General features: G+C 45.1%; 2 protein-coding genes across 4 annotated transcripts; both read left to right on the top strand.

Moving 5' to 3' along the window:
- Window positions 1–1517: 1517 nt before the first annotated feature.
- On the top strand, window positions 1518–5079 carry gorab (golgin, rab6-interacting). Its single transcript, XM_060067072.1, has 5 exons — window positions 1518–1750; window positions 1861–2254; window positions 2649–2750; window positions 2831–2971; window positions 3603–5079. Exons 1-5 carry the CDS (start codon window positions 1696–1698, stop codon window positions 4222–4224), a joined length of 1314 nt encoding a protein of 437 aa, XP_059923055.1. The 5' UTR covers window positions 1518–1695; the 3' UTR covers window positions 4225–5079.
- A 3939-nt stretch (window positions 5080–9018) lies between these two features.
- On the top strand, window positions 9019–18965 carry prrx1b (paired related homeobox 1b). Of its 3 annotated transcripts, none has more exons than XM_060066987.1 (5): window positions 9019–9742; window positions 13561–13736; window positions 15994–16175; window positions 17633–17694; window positions 17905–18965. In XM_060066987.1, exons 1-5 carry the CDS (start codon window positions 9496–9498, stop codon window positions 17958–17960), a joined length of 723 nt encoding a protein of 240 aa, XP_059922970.1. In that variant the 5' UTR covers window positions 9019–9495; the 3' UTR covers window positions 17961–18965. The 3 variants fall into 3 exon arrangements, with proteins under 3 accessions (XP_059922970.1, XP_059922967.1, XP_059922968.1); XM_060066984.1 differs by having other exon boundaries at window positions 9020–9742; window positions 17633–17698; XM_060066985.1 differs by lacking the exon at window positions 17633–17694 and having other exon boundaries at window positions 9020–9742.
- Window positions 18966–20137: the final 1172 nt, after the last annotated feature.

The raw sequence follows: 20137 nt of genomic DNA, 5'->3' as shown, positions 1-20137 counted from the left end.
CCCCCCTCTCTCTCTCTCTCCCTCCCCCCCCCCCCTCTCTCTCTCTCTCTCTCTCTCTCTCTCTCTCTCTCTCTCTCTCTCTCTCTCTCTCTCTCTCTCCCCCTCTCTCTCTCTCTCTCTCTCTCTCTCTCTCTCTCTCCCCTCTCTCTCTCTCTCTCTTCTCTCTCTCTCTCTCCTCTCTCTCTCTCTCTCTCTCTCTCTCACTCTCTCTCTCTCTCTCCCATCTGGCCTCCATGCCTGCCCCTGTCTGCACTCCGCCCTGAATTTATGCCCTCCTGAGGTGTTTCTCCTTTTAACTCGTATTTAATTGGCCCCCAGATGCGTGAAAGATGTGGAGGCCAGTTTTTATTGGTTGCCAAGCAGGGGTCATTGTTTTTGCGTCGCTCCGACTTCTTAGCACGGCCGAGGTTAAAAAGACTCAATTTACGTCAGTACTTTGACCAATTATTCAGATCAAATTCAGAACATATGCCTGCCAAACTAATCCACAAATTATGAATAAATTCAACGTGTATATTGATGACATTACAAGTCTTTTAAGGAGCACCTTCATGTATCTGATAGAGGGCTTACGTTGTAATGACAAGTTCATTAAAAGAGTTCACATGTTCACAACTTCAAATATGACTTATAACATCATCATATGTTTTGCTAGATTAAAGTGAGATAAACATAACTAATCACCTCATAATATATCGATGAACTGTTCATAATTACATAATAAACTCATAAACCAATCAGATCCATCTTTAAAGAACATTATTATTATAGCGTTATTTATCCTTCCTCAGCTGGGCGGCAAAAGTGTAATGGGATAAGAGTTTTAAATGATCATTTAAAGCTATTCCACTTTGCAATATAATCAATAGATGATGATACAGATAAAACAAATTAAACACTCAGTAAGTGGGTCAAAAACATACACATGGAAATAAACCAAAACCAATACAAATTGAGTGTCTTCTGTTCATCCTGCTCTGTCAGAGAAGCAACTTAAATGTCATGCTGCCTTAACCCAGAACAGTTCTTTAATTAACCTCCAACCTTTACGTCCCGCAGGCAATCCCTTCAAATGTTTGGATAACGGGTTCTTCTCTTTGGAAATAAACCTAACTTGAAAACACAAGTACTTTTATGAATGCATAAATGAATTGAGGGCTTGTAAATAAATAAATATATATATTTGTAACTCAAACTTTATTTATATATCATATCATATCATATATATATATATATATATATATATATATATATATATATATATATAGATGTTTATCACAGAGACTGTTTAAAACATTCTTCACACCATTATGGGTGGCTGATGCAGGAGATGCCTTTTTATTTTATGACATATAATAGGTGTAGATGGACTGAAAAACTAGTGTTAATTTTTGGATAGATTTAAATGTTTGTAAATCCTACATATTTTTTACGGAAATAGTACGACCTACCCGAGGCAAGCTATATTTTATTGGTACTGCTTCGGGTTTCTGTTCAGGCATTTTAAACGACTTCCCTCTGTTGGGGTCCTCGACGTGGCAACCGTAAACAAAGATGGCGTCTGCATACAAAGTTTTGTCTTAACTTTGTAATTTGGGGAAGAAACGTACTGTATTACTTGTATGACAAGTTCATTCAACCGCGAATGAGTATTCGCCTTTTTCCAGATACATTTGTCTTTTAAATGTTGCAGAAATGGCGGGTTGGGCCGGGTTCTCTGACGCGGAGCTGCAGAAACTGCAGCAGAAAGGTAACCGCGATAATCCGGATGTTCATTAACTCATTAACGAGGGTTTTTTATTCTACTTTTTTGTCACGGCTCGAAACTAAACACAGCCATCGGTTTGCTCTATGTTTTAGACCAAGCGACACTCATTGATTCAGGTCGCGGACGCAAACCTTCAACTCCCAGCCGGAGCCGGCAGCAGCTGAACCGCGAGCGAGAGAGAGCTCTGCGGATCGCTGCTCAGCAGGGCGCTGGGACCAGTCCCACCAGTCCGTCTGTCATGCTGTCGGAACAGAGGCCCTCCAGTCCGTCTGTCCTGCTGGGAGGACAGAGGCCCTCCAGTCCGTCTGTCCTGCCGGCAGAACAGAGGCTCGCTAAGCCAGTGCCCACGGCTGTTCCTCCGACCAGAGCCACAGCCACAGCCACAGTCCCTCCGGACGTTAAGTTGAAGCCCTCTGAGAAGCTGCCTGTTAAGGCAGAGGAGGCAGAGGCTGTTGTGAAGGAACTGGAGACACAAGAGGTGGAAATGTTAGTATTTTGGGTTTTCTCTGCATATATGTAACTGTTAACTGAACTATTGTGCATTGGCTGTTTATCTCGTGTAAAGATAAGACATAAAAAATCGTAGTGCAATCTCATATGTTCAAGGATCCATGTATTTCCTGACATTGACATTTATAAATTGTATTGCAGTATGAATAACATTAATGTAACCATTATTTGGTAATTATATGGACTTATTGGGCGAGGTGTTAATAGCTCAGCACCCTATACCATAGTCGAACCGCCATGTTTGATTATGGTCTGTGTTTCTGCCTTTTCTATCTGCTTGTCTCAGGTCTCTTCACTCCGTATCTTACTGTCCTGATTCTCCAATACCGTGACTGCGCCATCTACCTCCTAATTGTTTGTTTATTCACAGTCGAGAAAAAACCCGCATTCAGCAGCTCCAAGATGAGCAGAAAACGATGGAAGAGAAGAATAAACGTAAAAAGGCGTTGCTCACAAAAACAATCGCAGAAAAGTGAGTACGGGAACTTATGAGTAGTAGTAATGCAAGGATCCCGCTGAACGTCCGTGTGATTCAGATCATTGTCTCCACAGGTCCAAGCAGACTCAGCAAGAAGCTGTGAAGCTGAAGAGGATCCAGAAGGAGCTGCAGACGCTTGATGACATGGTCTCCAACGACATTGGCATCCTCAGGTGTAGGATCGAACAGGCCAGCTGGGACTACAACGCTGCCAGGTAGCACAGATCTTGAGCCTCTGAAGGAAGGACTAAAGCAATGGGAGATTATGTTAGAGGCTTTACTTAATATTACAAAAGCTTAATTTAATATTCCATATGTCAGATGGGCCCTCTGAATATTTTTGGGGTCTAACTGTAAAAGCAAATATTATTTTTAGGCAAAGTGCTTACTGGGATGAAGAATATCGCCCCCTGCAGAATACTTTGAGTATTTCAGAGCAGCAATTGTATATATCCACCATTCATCTACCATACCATTTATTACCCTGGCACCAATGATGTTTCTGTATGTCATAGTATGTTTCTAGTGTCAAAATGCTTTTCAATGCTTTTCTTAACTTTTTTGGATGATGATCAAACTGTACTATACCACTATGTGCATTGTGTTGTACACCTTGTGGTTTTATTTCACTGTCATCACTTTAAATTACATTCGAGCCTACTTAACTAAACAAACTGTTATTTTGTAAATCAACGATTGAATTGCGCTGGGCCACAGCCACCGTATGATATCTATGCAACGCGTAAATATTTATAGTCCCATTTTCAAACCATACATTTTTATTTCATTTTTAAAATCCGTTTTGTAACATTCCTCTGTGTGATCTTCCATGGCTGCCTGGCGCAGGAAGCGCTACGAGAAGGCGGAGGCGGAGTACGTGGCGTCCAAGATGGACCTCCACAGGAAGACGGACACCAAGGAGCAGCTCACGGAGCACCTCTGCGCCATCATCCAGCAGAACGAGCTGCGCAAGGCGGAGCGGCTGGAGGAGCTCATGCTGCAGCTGCAGACCAGCGAGGAGGAGCTGGACGCCACCCGGAGGCTGGTGGAGCAGGAGGAGCAGCAGGACACCGCCCGGAGGCTGGTGGAGCAGGAGGAGCAGCAGGACACCGCCCGGAGGCTGGTGGAGCAGGAGGAGCAGCAGGACACCGCCCGGAGGCTGGTGGAGCAGCAGGAGCAGCAGGACACCGCCCGGAGGCTGGTGGAGCAGCAGGAGCAGGGGACCAAGAAGGCCGTGTCGAAGTCCGACGAGGAGAAACTAGAGGCGGAGCAGAAGGGAGAGGAGGCGGAGCTGTGTTTGGACCCCGACCCGGGGTCTGCCGTGGTGGAGACGGTGGTTCTGGGGTCAGCCGGTACTCCCCCCAGGACCCCGCCCCCGGTGCCGTGTGACCCGGCGGGGCCCCCCCGGGACGGCGTGGTGCTGGGGCCCCCACCTCAGAGCGGGGCGGCCGGGGCCGGGCCGTCGTAGCGCTGCAGGCCGAGGCCTGGAGACACGGGGTCGGTGGCGGGGTATTATCAAACACTACTGTGGGGGCTCCAGGGCGAAGGTCACGGGGATAGAGGGCAAACGTTGCTGGTTTAGGGAGGGACGGTCGCTGTTCTCTGGGGGGGGTTCAACAAGACGACTGAGCTAGTCCACATTCCATCCACGTTGTGCTTTGGGATGGGTTGTTTTATATTTCATTGTCTCCCTGACTGCGTCCCGTCCATTCAGTTTGCCTCCCAAACAGGAATCGGGGCAGTTGTTGTTGGTTATTAATATGTGGGATATCGTCTCCCGAGGAAACGGTTAGACCAACGAGGACTGCTCTGAGTGCCCTACGGGGGGAGGCGTTGGCTTCTGGGGGACGTCTGGTGCTCTGAAGAAGGAGGACATTTTCAATCTGTTTATGTTCTGAACATAAAGCCACGCGTTATGCTGTAAATCATCCTATTAGCGTGGGTCAGAGTAGGGTTTCCTAGAGCAAATTGTACATCAGCGGAGTTGAAGAACATCATCCACGGGCCTCTGAAACGGTAAGAAGATATCTCCAAATGTAGGGGATGGAGGATGCATGCAGACCCTGGAAGCGGTGAAGCAGTCTGTGGGCCTCTGGGTACGTTTCCTGCACTCCGAGTAGATGTTCAAAATCAGTAGCCTATAGCAAGTGGGTTTAAACAACAAACCCGCTGACTGCTTAGCAGGTTTGTGATTTAAATTCCACGCAGAAATGAAATTGTAATACATTATTGTATAAAATATTTAAGGGAACTGGTGCTTCAATTTTTTATTTTTTTTATATTTAAAAAGATATATGAAAAATAAATATTCTATGTAAATGTATGTATGTGTTTTTGTTTAAGTGTGAAGCAAGTTAATGCAGATCATTTCAGGTTAGAAGCATTGTGGTCCAGGGAAAGAATTCACCAAGAAGGCTTTCAATCTCATTGCCTTTTTCCAAAGTAATTTTGAAGTGCAGTAAGTGTTGTGTAAACCGCTCTGGTCACATGTGGCTGTCTGAACAAGAGCCCATAAAGCTCTTTAATTAGTGGGGGACCAGTGCTTTCACTGATATCCTGTCTACAGAAAAACCAGAATCTCCACTTATTTGGTGGCTCATCTTCGGTGGATGTCTGCATTGTAATAACTTGATGACTGACAAATATCTAATTATCAAAATCTCTACAACAAAGTCTGTAATCGTAGGTCCCTAGAGACATTACCTTTTCGGCCCTATCGAGTTTTTATAAAACATCATCAGGTTTTATAAAACATCTGAGGCCGGCCTGTGATTTATGGGTCGAAGAGCCTGCAACTTGAGAACCAAACTGAGAAACTACTTCAACTAAGAACCTTGAACATCTGGTCAGTTCTATGTTTTTATTTATATAGGCTAGGCCTATTTGATCCTTGATACATGTTGTATAAGGGTTAATTCTAAAGATTTTTTTTTAATGAGAGTTGATCACATAAGCCTCCATGATATTTAATAATAAATTAACCATTGACTGGAAATTAAACGCTAAATAAACTAACACTAAATGTTGAATATAATAAATAAAAATATGCACATGTTTATTCTCCATTCAGATAAAGTGAATGCCAGCTCCCCTTGATAGACACCTGTCACCTACACGTCCGTCATTCTGACGTCTTCAATAATAATTCATTAATTAATCGGCTCCGAATGGACCGATGCGCTAAATTAAAATGGGCAGAAGTCCACCCAGCTCCCTGGTCTACCACAGTAGCCCATATGGAGCTGGACCAGGGAGCTGATCCAGCTCCCTATGAGGGAATGAATATTCCTCTAAACGGACTGCCTCGGCGCATGTACTCCCACATCCAGCCTGCGTAATGGGTTTGTTTCTGGGTCGCTGTAGTCCTGCATTGGTTCACTCTGGTCGGGCCCCCAGGGGTTGATCAGCCGCGTTCTGCTGTGTGTCCCACCGACCTGCAGCGGGCCAATGACCAGTGGCCCTCGGTGCTGATTGGGGGAGCGCGGTGGCCCCTGTCCTGTTTGATTTCCTTAATTAGTGGTAAATGACCTCCTCGCTGACTTCTTTACATCCCGTGCGGAAAACCATATGTGCCCCCCCCCCCCACACACAGCTCTGCTGATTGCAGCCCCCGGGATTCACTCTCCTCGTCCCACCTTGTGGTTGCAAATCTTTTACGCGCAGACAAATAGCTGATTAGACCTTTCAGTGGAACTCCTCCTTCATTTAAACCCATTAAATGGAAGCTGTTTCCAAAATGTAAAAGTCGCCTATTATTGAAAATACAATTAAAAGGTTTATTGCCACTTGTACATATTCGGAACTTTGAAACAATTATTCGCACCCCTCTCATTGTTTTGAGTGCAGCGCCACGCATTGAATTGTTTTGGAGTCTAATATCCTCCGTGTATTGGCTGCATGTTGTTTACATGTCGATGCCAACTGTGGCCCTCGCGGTCCATGGGTCGCAGCGTCCTAACGTCCAGCGCGATCTGTTCCTGATGAAGAGAGTAAAACACGCCGATTAAACTCCTGGCGCGTGCAATGAATTCAGTGCGCTGATCCTGACCAGGGAAATCATAATATCTGTATATAATGTGTATAATATCGAACACACACACACATATGCACGCGCGCACACACACACGCACGCACGCACGCACACATTTAGGGGGTGGAGAGAGAGAATTTTCTAAATTAATGATGTGGCTAAATAAAGGTAAATTATGTTGCCTAAAAATTAACTGTAGGCTATATATTATTATATTATAGATTCAGGCTGTTAAAGATCATGATGACATTTGCCATTGCATTACATTCACATTGGTAAAGTTGTAGGCCTATTTGGGTTTGCCTTATTTTGAGGCTATAAATGTCAATTTACAGCCTTTAATGACGACATGAGTTGCCTGCATCAAAAATAAAAACTATTCAACAACAAATAAATACAATGTGGAAGAGTGTTAAAATATTAGGCTACTCATATAAATAAAGTCCAAACCTTTGTCACACCGTCGTTATTACCAAGTAAGACTACAGTCCTTATTGAATAGCCAAATCCGAATTAGTACTTACTGACTTCTGTCGCGCAATGGTCCACATGGCCTGAATGACATAATGATGCTCGATAAGGATAAGACCACAGTTAACGCGCTATCGAGTTTGGCCTACACTTACCTGGGTATCTTCGGAGGAGTTTCTCGGGACAATTATTCAACAAAGTATAAAACGGTCGGTACCCAAACGAGTCCTATGCCTGAACTCGCCCGGCTGTAGAATTCAACAGGGGGGGAGATTAGCTATTTTTTTTGTAGAGAGAGATACAAATATATTTTCATGACAAAATTACAATTTCCCCGTAACTAATCGAACCACTAGGCCTACACCCGTGTTAAGTGTGTTTTCTTGTCTTTTATGGGTTACCAAACAAGAGGAAAGCCGAAGAGAGTTTAAACTGATAATGCGTTACTATCGGGTTGATATAAGGAGCTTTATGGAACACAGGCTGGCATCTCCCATGTGGAGATGCTTGACGCGCCTCTTCCCCATGGCCAAAATATAACAGTCGGAACAAATGGACCAATTTTGCATCAAAGTCTGTAGAAAGAATATAGCGGGCCTGAACTTGGGGAGGCTTTACGCTGGCACTGCAGTGGACTTCTAAGCAAGAGACTCTGGGGGAAACTAATGATGAAAAAGTCTACTCTATCCCCGCGCCTTCATTAAATGCATGGAAAGAACGAAAGAAGCACATCTGGATTCAATCCGATCCCTTTGATGGCATCAAGTGTTCTTTTCTCAGATCAGGGCTGGAAGCTACGGGATGTCTATGGCAGCTCGAAGCCGGGCGTCTCCTCTGCCATCTGAACACATGGACCCCCTCCCCAAGCCGCACGACCCCCACTAGCGCTCATTCCTCCATCTGATGCGTGCCCCACAAAACAACACACACCAATGATACAAATATATACAACCCTTCAACACAAGGTTTTGCATATGTTTCGAAGCATCGAAATAGTCCTTAAAGAAAACCTCCATTGTGGGTTGGGACCCTCGTTTCTCAACAGGCCCGAGTTATTTAGAATGTGTGCAAAAGAGTACAAAGTGAGCGCTGCGGTACGTTTTATTGAGTGTGCGTTCTTGGACGGTTATTACTTCCCAAGGGATGAATGTTGATACATAAAATACATTAGGCTGCATGTCCTCACGGCCGCCTCCCGGGGGCCTGGAGCGGAGGAAAAATACCCATAATCATGGTGTTAATTGTGCCGATGGTGATGGCTCTGCTAATGTGGCGGTGGCGGTGGTGATGTAGTGGTGTGTGTGTGTGTGTGTGTGTGTGTGTGTGTGTGTGTGTGTGTGTGTGTGTGTGTGTGTGTGTGTGTGTGTGTGTGTGTGTGTGTGTGTGTGTGTGTGTGTGTGTGTGTGTGTGTGTGTGTGTGTGTGTGTGTGTGTGTGTGTGTGGGGGGGGGGGGGTAGCTAGGAGGGGACTAGATTGTGGGTCCCTGTGAAACGTCAGACACAGCACAAAGGCATCGCCACGTAATTACGAGGGGCTCCTATTAGAGTCCCATTCAACTTACCAGTGGTCTCAAAGTTTGATCCACCGCTGGCTGCTTGCAGGAATCCTATGGTCCACCGTGAACACGAGAGAGAGAGAGAGAGAGAGAGAGAGAGAGAGAGAGAGAGAGAGAGAGAGAGAGAGAGAGAGAGAGAGAGAGAGAGAGAGAGAGAGAGAGAGAGAGAGAGAGAGAGAGAGAGAGAGGGGGAGGGGGGGGGCTGTAAAGGACGCTATCTGAAGGAGGCGGCGGGAACGTCCTTAAACTGCAGCTAAGCCAGTTTTACGCACAAGTTGCGCTCATCTGGTCGGCATCAGGCGCCCTTCTAGCCTCGCTCAGTTGGGACGTTGGCTCTGGGAGGGGAGTGGGAACCAAAGTCTTGTTAGAAAAACTTTTCTCCATTTACAAAGGAAGAGTGGGTTTTAAATTTTTGGCACGTGTAGCCCTATTGTTAACGCGCATAATTGGATGGATTGGCGAGATTTTTAATCCGGGAAAAACATACGAAGAGTGAAACGTTGCTTTTCCTCAGTCTGTGGACCGCGGGTTGGTTGTGAACAGATCAGCTTTGCGTGTAAACCCGTTTTTTCGTCTTTCTTCGGCGTGTCTGGAGGCGCTGTTCGTGCGTCCTGTATGCAAGGATTTATTTGGCTCGCATATTATTATTGCTCAATTTCTTTCCACTGTTGCCTGTTTACGTCATGACTTCTAGCTATGCACATGTAATGGACAGGCAAGCGTCAATACCAAACCGCCTGGAGAGCCCCATTACGTCCAACCTGGAGAACCTTCAAGCCAAGAAGAACTTCTCGGTTAGCCACCTGTTGGATCTTGAAGAGGCCGGGGAAATGGTCGGGAACCAGGCCGACGAGGGCGTCGGAGAGGCGGGGAGGAGTATGTTGGAGTCCCCGGGCCTGACCAGCGGGAGCGATACAACTCAACAGGAGAGTAAGTGGGCCAAAGTCGAATAAAGAGGCATGTATTGTTGGACTGTGGAGAAGATGTGTACAGCGCTGAGTCGAGCTTCATGCCTGTGGACAAATAGGAGTCTTTTATTCAAAGACTATCCTACACGCCTACAAAGACAACACAGACACACACATATAGTCTGGCGCCTGGCGTTTTCAGAAGCCTGACTATTGTCTCCTATTTATATATATGTTATTTATAAGATATATATAAAGCCTATGTCATTTATAATAAGTTTTCTTATAAATGACCGTACAAAAGAACCCCTTGGTGTTTCGGCGTGGCGCATTAAACGAGTATTCTTATGGCATTGCATCACTCTGACAGTCTCCCTCGGCCCTTCAGAACCCTCTGCTGTCAGCGAGGGGTGGCGGTGTTGGTGATATGGTCAGTAAAGTCCAACTCCAACACGATCAATCTGGAGTCTACTGGCAGTAAAGCTATTTTCTCTCGGCCCAACTAAACCAAACGCGTTGAATCCCTTTATTATAACTGAACTCTGAACTCATGCCCTCTTTGAACATTGGCTGCAAATGAAATGATGATGAGTGGACTGAAGTTTAAAGCTTGGATGTCCCCCAGTAAAAGCACCAGGGGCCGCTCGCTCAGACCGTGGTGCTCATGCCGTGGAGAGAGTAAATAAAGCCGTCATCTCCCGAGCGACGGGCCCTCCTCCATCTCAGGTCTCCCAGACCCTCACGGATTTAATGAGTGTTAGTGTTATTTCTGCGGGTAAATAATCCCGGTGTGTGGATGCAGGGGAGGTGACGAGGTCAGCTCGTTCATTCCCGTTATTTCGCTTGTCAAACATTTTCAGAATATTCCAGCATAATAATTTGTCATAATTAACCCTGACTACTAAAGACCTCAATTAGGGTATCAAAGGCCCTAGGCTTTCAGATGATTCTCCGCGTCATTTCTTCTGAAATGCATCGGCCTACTGCATGACTATCTGTATATGATAAATAAATAAAAACTCGATATTAGGCGCGTAAAGACAAAGCGACAGTTTATCTTATCGTTCCGTTGACTACTTCGTTTATTTTGTATTGAGTTAATTATTATTTTCTAAATAGAATATATTGTAATAATCCCGTGCAAATAATCGTACTTTCTTCTCAATACATAAATCGGAAGTTTAAACATCCCTGAAACAAGAATATTTGTAGATGGTAAAGCGTATTGCTTATAGCCTATATGCAACTTAAACTGTAAATTCAAACAAATTAATGGTATTTTTTATTTGTATTAATTTGTGAGGCCTATACTCTAAATTGTTTATCATAGTGTACTGAATGGAAAAAGCAGTAGGCCTTTAATTTGACTTCTTGTCTTAAGTTGAATTTCGGTCATGTATTTAATGTCCATATAGTTCATATTCATTTGCTCTATAGTCAGATCCCTGTTGGCAAACTGTTCATTGCATGGTTATTATTATGCATTATTACTTTCGATCAGAGTCAAATACATTACTATGAGAACAGGAAGCATGTGAACGGTTACAGTGAAACTCATAAACCACCACTCCAGTCCTTTCGGCCCTGAGGACTCAATCAGTCTGACGCCCTTATATATGAGCAGGAAGAGACGGCACTGCAAGTTAACTCATTAATCGAATGGCAAAAAAACAACAACTTTTCCATAGAATGATTGGTGTTATACAAATTGATATACCCCCCCCCCCCCTCCCCAACACACACACACACACACACACACGCACACAAACACACAGACATACCAACACACACACACACACACACACACACACACACACACACACACACACACACACACACACACACACACACACACACACACACACACACACACACACACACACACACACACACACACACACACACACGCACACACACACACACACACACACACACTCTCTCTCTCTCTCTCTCTCTGAATATTAGTAAACAATTCCCTGCCTCATAGCATAAAGCTTCCTAAAAAGAAAACTTTTAAACATTATTTTCTCGGAGATTATTTTGTTTTGTTTTGATTTAAATCAATATGCAATACAACAGTGGGCTTCGTCATGAGATTAGCTTTTATTACAATGAGTTGATAGCAGAATAAGAATTCAAGACAATGATGGTGGAAAATAATACACCTTTATCAACTATAATACAATTTGTGATTGTAATACCATAAATATAAAAATGTCTAAGTATTAATTTAGTTCATCCAATCCATTAACGATATTACAGTGTTAAAAAAAGAAAGAAAGAATAGCCTAGTGGAAATACCAACCACCAAACTACGGTTAACTCTGAGCGAGGCTGTTACCACCTTAACTAATTATTTAGGTTGGCTAATTAGGCTCGTTTATGGCCCACATGACATCTGAAGCGGATGAACTGCAGAGAGCTGCGCGGGGAACAGCCTAGCCTGTAATCACAGGCCGCTTCATCCGCTGCTGGAGGTCTGACTCTGCAGCGAGGAAACATCTCCCGTTAAAGCGGATCAGCAGGTCAATACTCGTCCCCCCCTTGCATCTCATATATATAATATAAATATATTATATATAATACATTATAGGTCTACTGAAGCATGCAGTAATGCGAACAATGGAAAATGTATCTAAAGATAAACGATCTAAATAACAAGCCTTATAAAATGTAGGCCTAATTTGAGAGTTTCAGAATAAAGTGCAATGTTTAAATTCCCTGATATATTATAATACTATACTCTTCATAAAAAATAGGACTTAAAATAAATGGAAGCAATAGGCCCTCCAAACATCACGTATTGTAACCGACGCAAAGTTAGAAATACGTTGTCGGAAAAGAGAGAAGTTAACGGTTAGCAGCACGGACAAGACTAGACTGGAATCACATCACTAGACTTAAATCACATAACTAGACTTAAATCACATAGCTAGACTTAAATCACATAACTAGACTTTAATCAGAGCAGTTGAGCTGGCAGAGGAGAAGAGGAGCAGAATGTTGACGTGACCACGCAGGTTTAAATGTATCTGTGTATCTTTTTGTGTTCAGATATCCTCCATGCATGCATCAGTGTGTGTGTGTGTGTGTGTGTGTGTGTGTGTGTGTGTGTGTGTGTGTGTGTGTGTGTGTGTGTGTGTGTGTGTGTGTGTGTGTGTGTGTGTGTGTTCTGATCTTAGATTGGCATAAATTAGACAGATTTTTCTATAAATAATTGAATAATCATATAATGTCAATAGTCTCAGAGAAATTGAAACTAACTAGCTGAATTTTTAATATAGGCATACATGTAGGAAATAATCGTTGCAGTATAAATTTATCATTGTCTTCTGTCTGTGTGTTTAGTTGCCTGTACTGGCTCTAAGCTCCCTTAAGTCAGACGGTCTTACAACCCTGACCCTGACCCTAACCCTGACCGTTACCCCAACCCTAACCCTGACCCTGACCGTTACCCCAACCCTAACCCTGACCGTTACCCCAACCCTAACCCTGACCCTGACCGTTACCCCAACCCTAACCCTGACCCTGACCCTAACCCTGACCGTTACCCAAACCCTAACCCTGACCCTGACCCTAACCCTGACCCTGACCCTGACCCTGACCGTTACCCCAACCCTAACCCTGACCCTGACCCTAACCCTGACCGTTAACCCAACCCTAACCCTGACCCTGACCCTAACCCTGACCCTGACCCTAACCCTGACCGTTACCCCAACCCTGACCCTGACCCTAACCCTAATCCTGACCCTGACCCTGACCCTAACCCTAATCCTGACCCTCACCCTGACCCTAACCCTAATCCTGACCCTCACCCTGACCCTGACCCTGACCCTGCAGATGAGCAGATGAACACGGAGGAGAAGAAGAAGAGGAAGCAGCGCCGGAACCGGACCACCTTCAACAGCAGCCAGCTGCAGGCCCTGGAGAGGGTGTTCGAGCGCACCCACTACCCCGACGCCTTCGTCCGCGAGGACCTGGCCCGCCGCGTCAACCTCACCGAGGCCCGCGTGCAGGTGAGCCTCACTTCTCTTAACACCAAAATGGCTGAACGACCAAAGATCCTCAAATATAAATAGTGAATAAATAGCCTTGTGGTCCTGTCAGGTCCAAACATCAGTAATGTGGAGGTATTTTTTAATCTGATCGAGGTAGAAAGGTTATTTGCTTAATGAATGGGCCGAAGGTAGAGGCTATCGTCGACTACTCATTCTGATTTATTGAATTGAATATGGATTCAGTCTGAAACAGTTTGTATTGGCGTCTGAAGGCTTTAATGTCCATGAGGACAGGTAAGGTAAAAAATAGTTAAATAGATGAAAGTTTCCACCTGAGTAAGCAGCTCATAGGCATTGCGTAGATACATTACACTCACTTTATGTTGACCTACAGATCATTGTCTATTCACCGTGTCAGTTTATGTGGTCAATATAATTGTACAAATACCAATTTTCCAATATTAATCAGATTGCTCTATTAATTATGTCGGCTCCATCTGACATTTTTCGGACATATTTTTGAATGAACTGATTGCAAATTATTAAATTTTCTGGGTTTGATTAGAAAGTACGTGAACTTTTAGTCAATTGAGCAATAATATTTATAGCAATGTCATATAATCTATATTACAAGGAATACAAATAAGGCTTGAGTGAGATTTAGGGAGTTGTATGATTGTTCTCGAATAAAATGATTCCACACACACACACACACACACACACACACACACACACACACACACACACACACACACACACACACACACACACACACACACACACACACACACACACACACACACACACACACACACACACACACACACACAATCATTTACTAGTTGAGTCATCTCAGAGTTAGTTGTTGTCCATGTTTTTCCCATTCTATTGATCAACCTTTGAACAAAAACATTCCCACTTTTATAGAGAAGGAGAAAATAAAATGAAATAAAAAAGGGGGGAATAGTGAGAGAGGAGAGAGAGGAGAGAGAGAGAGAGAGAGAGAGAGAGAGAGAGAGAGAGAGAGAGAGAGAGAGAGAGAGAGAGAGAGAGAGAGAGGGAGAGGGAGAGGGAGCGAGAGGGAGAGGGAGAGGGGGAGGGAGCGAGAGAGAGAGCGTGCCTGCATGCGGGCCTGTGAGAGAGAGAGACAGACTGAGAGAGTGTGAGAGAGAGTAAGAGAATAGAGGCACATCTGTGATTAATGTGTACCAGAGAGCAAAGCAGAAATCCTTTGATAAAGAGTCTTTAGGCTCATTCCTAAAGCCTTGCGTAACCGGACACTGGCCTCAGCTGAGCCCCGTGTGCCCAGAGCTTTTAATAAGGCATTTGAATTGACAGTAAGGAATCATTATCACCCCACGCAGTGTATCTCCTGTTCAGCGCACAGGAGGAGGGCGTGTGTGTTTAAGGGCTGAGGCGGGCGGCAGTCGGCCGTCGGCCGATTGGTGCTGCTTTGTAGATAAGAGTTTAGGTGTCTCTCCAGGCTGGAGGGTGTGTGTGTGTGTGTGTGTGTGTGTGTGTGTGTGTGTGTGTGTATGTGTGTGTGTGTGTGTGTGTGTGTATGTGTGTGTATGTGTGTATGTGTGTGTGTGTATGTGTATGTGTGTGTGTGTATGTGTATGTGTATGTGTGTGTGTGTGTGTGTGTGTGTGTGTGTGTGTGTGTGTGTGTGTGTGTGTGTGTGTGTGTATGTGTGTGTGTGTGTGTGTATGTGTATGTGTATGTATGTGTATGTGTATGTGTATGTGTATGTGTATGTGTGTGTGTGTGTGTGTGTGTGTGTGTGTGTGTGTGTGTGTGTGTATGTCGTGTGTGTGTGTGTGTGTGTGTGTGTGTGTGCGTGGGGTGGACATGAGATCATCGGACAGTCCGGTTTAACGTTGGGAAAAGGAGAGAAGGAGAATGTTGCTGGTTTTAAATCCGACCCACGTTTTACTTTGACGTCCTTTTTATATCTGGTGCCATCCACGCCTCAAACACAAAGCAGCCACACAATACAAAGCCTAATTCCTTTGATTGTCTGTCGTGAAATATATATAATTGCTTCCATTTCTAAGGAAAAAAAGATTCAAGTGCGCTGTCTGCCTTTTAAATGATTCAATACTTCTGGAGTTCACGTAACTCTTTGTTGTGTGTCCTTGTGTATCTTGTGCTATTTATGTGTACCTGACTTAAAGACAAGTTTCCCTGTTGGGGCAATGAAGTTAAACTGAACTGAAATGAACTGAAATCACTGCAAACAATTGTAATTTGAATTGTAATTTCTGTAACCCAGGTCTGGTTCCAGAACAGAAGGGCCAAGTTCCGGCGTAACGAGAGGGCCATGCTGGCCAGCAAGAACGCCTCGCTGCTCAAGTCGTACTCCGGGGACGTGACGGCAGTGGAGCAGCCCATCGTCCCCCGACCGGCCCCCCGCCCCAACGACTACCTGTCCTGGGGCAGCGCCGCCCCCTACAGGTAACCACACCCACACCTCCACCTGTCTCCAGACAGAGGGCCCTCAGCTACAGACCTGAACCCTGTCCATCCTCCCTGAAGGGATCTAGAGAAGGACCAATCCCTGGGTGGATGGCTGTTTCATTTACACACTCCCAATAAATACAGAAAGCCGTTGCTGCACTCAAAAAGTTATAAATAAGTGAACCAGAAGCCCCTCCTTTTCACACCCTATTTAGCATGTCCACCCCTCGCTCAAAGCCATACACACATTTAACACAAAGCACCTACACACATTTAACACAAAGCGCGTACACACATTTAACACAAAGCCATGCACACATTTAACACAAAGCCATACACACATTTAACACAAAGCCATACACACATTTAACACAAAGCCATACACACATTTAACACAAAGCACCTACACACATTTATACACAAACCGCGTACACACATTTAACACAAAGCCATACACACATTTAACACAAAGCGCCAACAACATTTAACACAAAGCGCTTACACACATTGCAGGGATCCACTTTGCCCAGCACCACGGGCTGTGTTCCACCTCTCTGAGGTACAGACGGTCCATCGCTGACGCCCGCGTGTCAGGAGGAAGCCGCTGATCCTCGCCCTGCCAACCGGGCCAGGCCAGAGCTCCGCTTATTGCTTCATTTCCTCCCCGTACCTCTGGGCTCATCCTTCGTACCTAGAGCAGCCCCCCCCCCCCAGTCTGAGCTGAGCCGGTCTCCCTCTCCCCCCGTCCCGCTGCGCGTTGTGTCTGACCGCTGACGGGGGGAGGCGGGTCCTGGTCGCTTCACGGGAGATGGACGACTGAGTCTCCTGTTTGTTGTACTTTGGTTACTCTCAGTGGAGCGGTCACCTTTATATTTATATTCCTGACGCACTATTACCTCAGACTTGACCCTTTGTCTCCCCATAGTACGTATAATACAGACACTAGTACTACTACTACTACTACAATACTATCTCACACACAAATACATATAATTATATACCACATATATTCCCAGCTACACACATGCAATGACAAAATTGAGGGAATGTGAATTTAAAACCAGAGAAGCTGTGCTGCTCCTGTGTGAGCCTTTGAGGGGGGGGACCGTGCGACCCTCTCTGGAGGTGATAATGCGAAAACAAACGGTATTCCATCGGCCCCTGACCCCCTGACCTGTTCTACTACACAATGAACCCAGAGGGAGCCCCCTCAAGGCCCTCTTTCTAGGCAACATTTTGTGTGACTCTGGTTACATTGGTCGTGATTTAGAGTATTCCTCCATTATGAAACGCGTTCCCCACCATGGAGAACCCTGCTGCTGGCTGAAGCCCTCCTCACGGAGAGCTGTGGCCGGGGTTCTGCATGGCGGGGGCGCCTTCTGACCAGTATAATGCTATTGAACACACCGATGTGCTGCTAACTCACGGCCATTCTACTGTGTGTTATTCTTAAGCTGGTATCCGATGACGGAGGCCGGCCCAATGCGAGTGCCACAGAAAATGCTGCCCTCAGAAAGCAAGTATGCTTTCACTTTCCTACATTTAGTTGTGTGTGTATTTGTGTGTGTACCTTAAGAATGCCATGGGTTTTATCATGTATTAATGCCAATGTCCAGCTGTGTGTCACATCGTTGACAGCTGCAGCTGCAGATGTCTTGGGGGGGGGGGGGGGGGGGTTCCTGTGATGCTGGCAGGTGATCTAACCTTCTCCTCTTTTGTCTCTCAGCGCCATGGCCACATACACACCCACCTGCTCCAACACCAATACATCCCAGGGAATGAACATGGCCAACAGCATCGCCAACCTGCGGCTGAAGGCCAAGGAGTACAGCCTGAACCAGGTGCCCACAGTCAACTGAAGAGGCAGTTGGAGAGAGGGAGAGGGCGAGAGAGAGAGAGAGAGAGAGAGAGAGAGAGAGAGAGACATACACACTTTAGATAATCATGGGGGCATTCCACGCAGTCTTGTGCAGGAGGTGAGACATCCCCACGCCTCTGTATATCGGTGGAAACCCCCCAGAGACACAGCCCTGTCTCTGGGGGGCTGGTCATCTCCGAGCCCCCTCACCACGGAGCCGGACTGGTCCGCGTCCGCTACGTCCTCCTCTCTTCTGTTCAGCATCGCTAGCGATACTGAGGCGTCCATTTTAGCCCAAGCATCTGACGTGGGATGGCGACGCGATAGAGGACTTTGCCGTGAGCCTCTCTCTCCTGGGCTGAACTCTTGTTTGTACTAAAGATATCCAGATTGGATGCTGAAGCCTACCTGGCACGCTGTCGTGCATTTTTCTTCGATCCAGACTGAAACAGAGAGCGAGTTTTTCTCGACCAGAACTTTCTTGGTGTCCTATCTAGGGTTTACTTTCAAAACCATGCCCTGTTGCTAATTTGAGAGGAAGAGACTCTTTGACCGGACCCCTGGGAATCCCAGATCTCTCTCTCGGATGCTCAAGGATTAAAACACCAAATAAAAAGGGGGACTTCACAATTCTGTTTATTCCAAATCCAATTTTTTCTGTTTAAAAAAGAAAATCAAATACTTCATCAACCATGTTAAGTTGAGGTGAATAACATGTATGCATTTTTTGTTTGTTTCATAATTGTTTTCCAAGTTATACCACTGACAAGAAAACATTTCCAAGACATTTTGATTCATATAATAGTCCCATATACTACCGGAAAGGCTGATGTATTTCTCATCCAAAAACGAAAGATTCTCTTAATTTCTTATGATAACCGCTATTTGTAACAGAAAAAAAAGTATATTAATAAAATACATTTCAAGCATTGTTTTGCCACTGTGTCCCGTTCACAGGGTTGATTTTTTATAATTTGTATACGGTTACAATTAATGCAAAATCAACAATAGAGGCCATCTATATACAGAACTAAAAACAATGAAAAGATTGATCCCGGAACACTGAACCAGATTTTTTTAGAGGCCGGCAAAAAGATAAATCAACGTCACAAACCATAATTGCCTCATATTTGTTGTCTTTTTATTTTATTTATTTTTTTAGTAGCTTTCAGTTCAGACCATTTGGAAGCTAAGCCGTCGTTGGAAGCAGCATAGAGGAGATTTACAGCCTGAGGACAGGTTCTCCTCAGAGGCAGCGGGACGCCTCAAGCTGTTCCAGAGGCCGTGCCTTCTTGCAGATTACCACAAACTAAAGTTTCCATCTTAAAAAACACTATTTACGAGTAGGGAAATCCTCTCTTTAATGCGGAGGGGCCCGCGAGGCTCGTTTACCTGCGCGCTGTCAGGGAGAGCGTTTCTTCTCCGTGGCCTCCGCATCGCCCCTCATCATTCGTCCGTAATGCACACCTCGCCGTAACGCTGTCATTTTGTAAAACAGCAAAAAACATTGTCTTCTATTTGAGTGTGTGTGTGTGTGTGTGTGTGTGTGTGTGTGTGTGTGTGTGTGTGTGTGTGTGTGTGTGTGTGTGTGTGTGTGTGTGTGTGTGTGTGTGTGTGTGTGTTTGATTTTCTTTGGAAGACATTGACCGCTATACACACTGGCATTTAGTAAACACATGTGTCACATTTGGATTGCGTCCACATATCACTTGGCCGGATTAGGAGGGCTCGGTAACTTGCACTGATTAATGCGCCTGTCTTCAAAGGATGTGATGAATGCAATATTTAGGCTTTTTATTTTGTCCACATTTTGCTCATAGTTTTGAGACATTGAGGCTATTTTGCCACGTAAATGTGGTCAAATCTGTCCCTTCCCAACTCTGCAGCTGGAGTGAGGAGTCAGAGCTTTCCTGATGCATTTCCATTTATAATTGTTGTTATTTCGTAATATGATCACAACCCAATCAGTGTCCAACTCTTAATGCAAGTTACAGTAGTGAGCGCCTGGTGCAGGCTTTTGAAAAGGTTTGTGTCGTTCCTATGTGTTTGGTTCGCTATTCCCGTTAGACACGCAGTTCTGAGGCTGGTTCCATGACTGCAG

This window comes from Gadus macrocephalus, chromosome 12, assembly GCF_031168955.1.
Source record: "Gadus macrocephalus chromosome 12, ASM3116895v1".
NCBI classification, from domain to species: Eukaryota; Metazoa; Chordata; class Actinopteri; order Gadiformes; family Gadidae; genus Gadus; species Gadus macrocephalus.
The sequence above is the reverse complement of the archived record's forward strand: the minus strand, read 5'-3'. Positions and strand labels throughout refer to the sequence as shown.

Bases quoted from the DNA above. Each gene is read 5' to 3' on its own strand.
- gorab (XM_060067072.1), top strand. From the start codon at position 1,696: ATGGCGGGTTGGGCCGGGTTCTCTGACGCGGAGCTGCAGAAACTGCAG. The intron at 1,751-1,860 runs GTAACCGCGATA...TCTATGTTTTAG, and splicing joins GCAGAAACTGCAGCAGAAAG to ACCAAGCGACACTCATTGAT. The intron at 2,751-2,830 runs GTGAGTACGGGA...TTGTCTCCACAG, and splicing joins ACAAAAACAATCGCAGAAAA to GTCCAAGCAGACTCAGCAAG.
- prrx1b (XM_060066984.1), top strand. From the start codon at position 9,496: ATGACTTCTAGCTATGCACATGTAATGGACAGGCAAGCGTCAATACCA. The intron at 16,176-17,632 runs GTAACCACACCC...GTTATTCTTAAG, and splicing joins GGCAGCGCCGCCCCCTACAG to CTGGTATCCGATGACGGAGG. The intron at 17,699-17,904 runs GTATGCTTTCAC...TTTGTCTCTCAG, and splicing joins ATGCTGCCCTCAGAAAGCAA to CGCCATGGCCACATACACAC.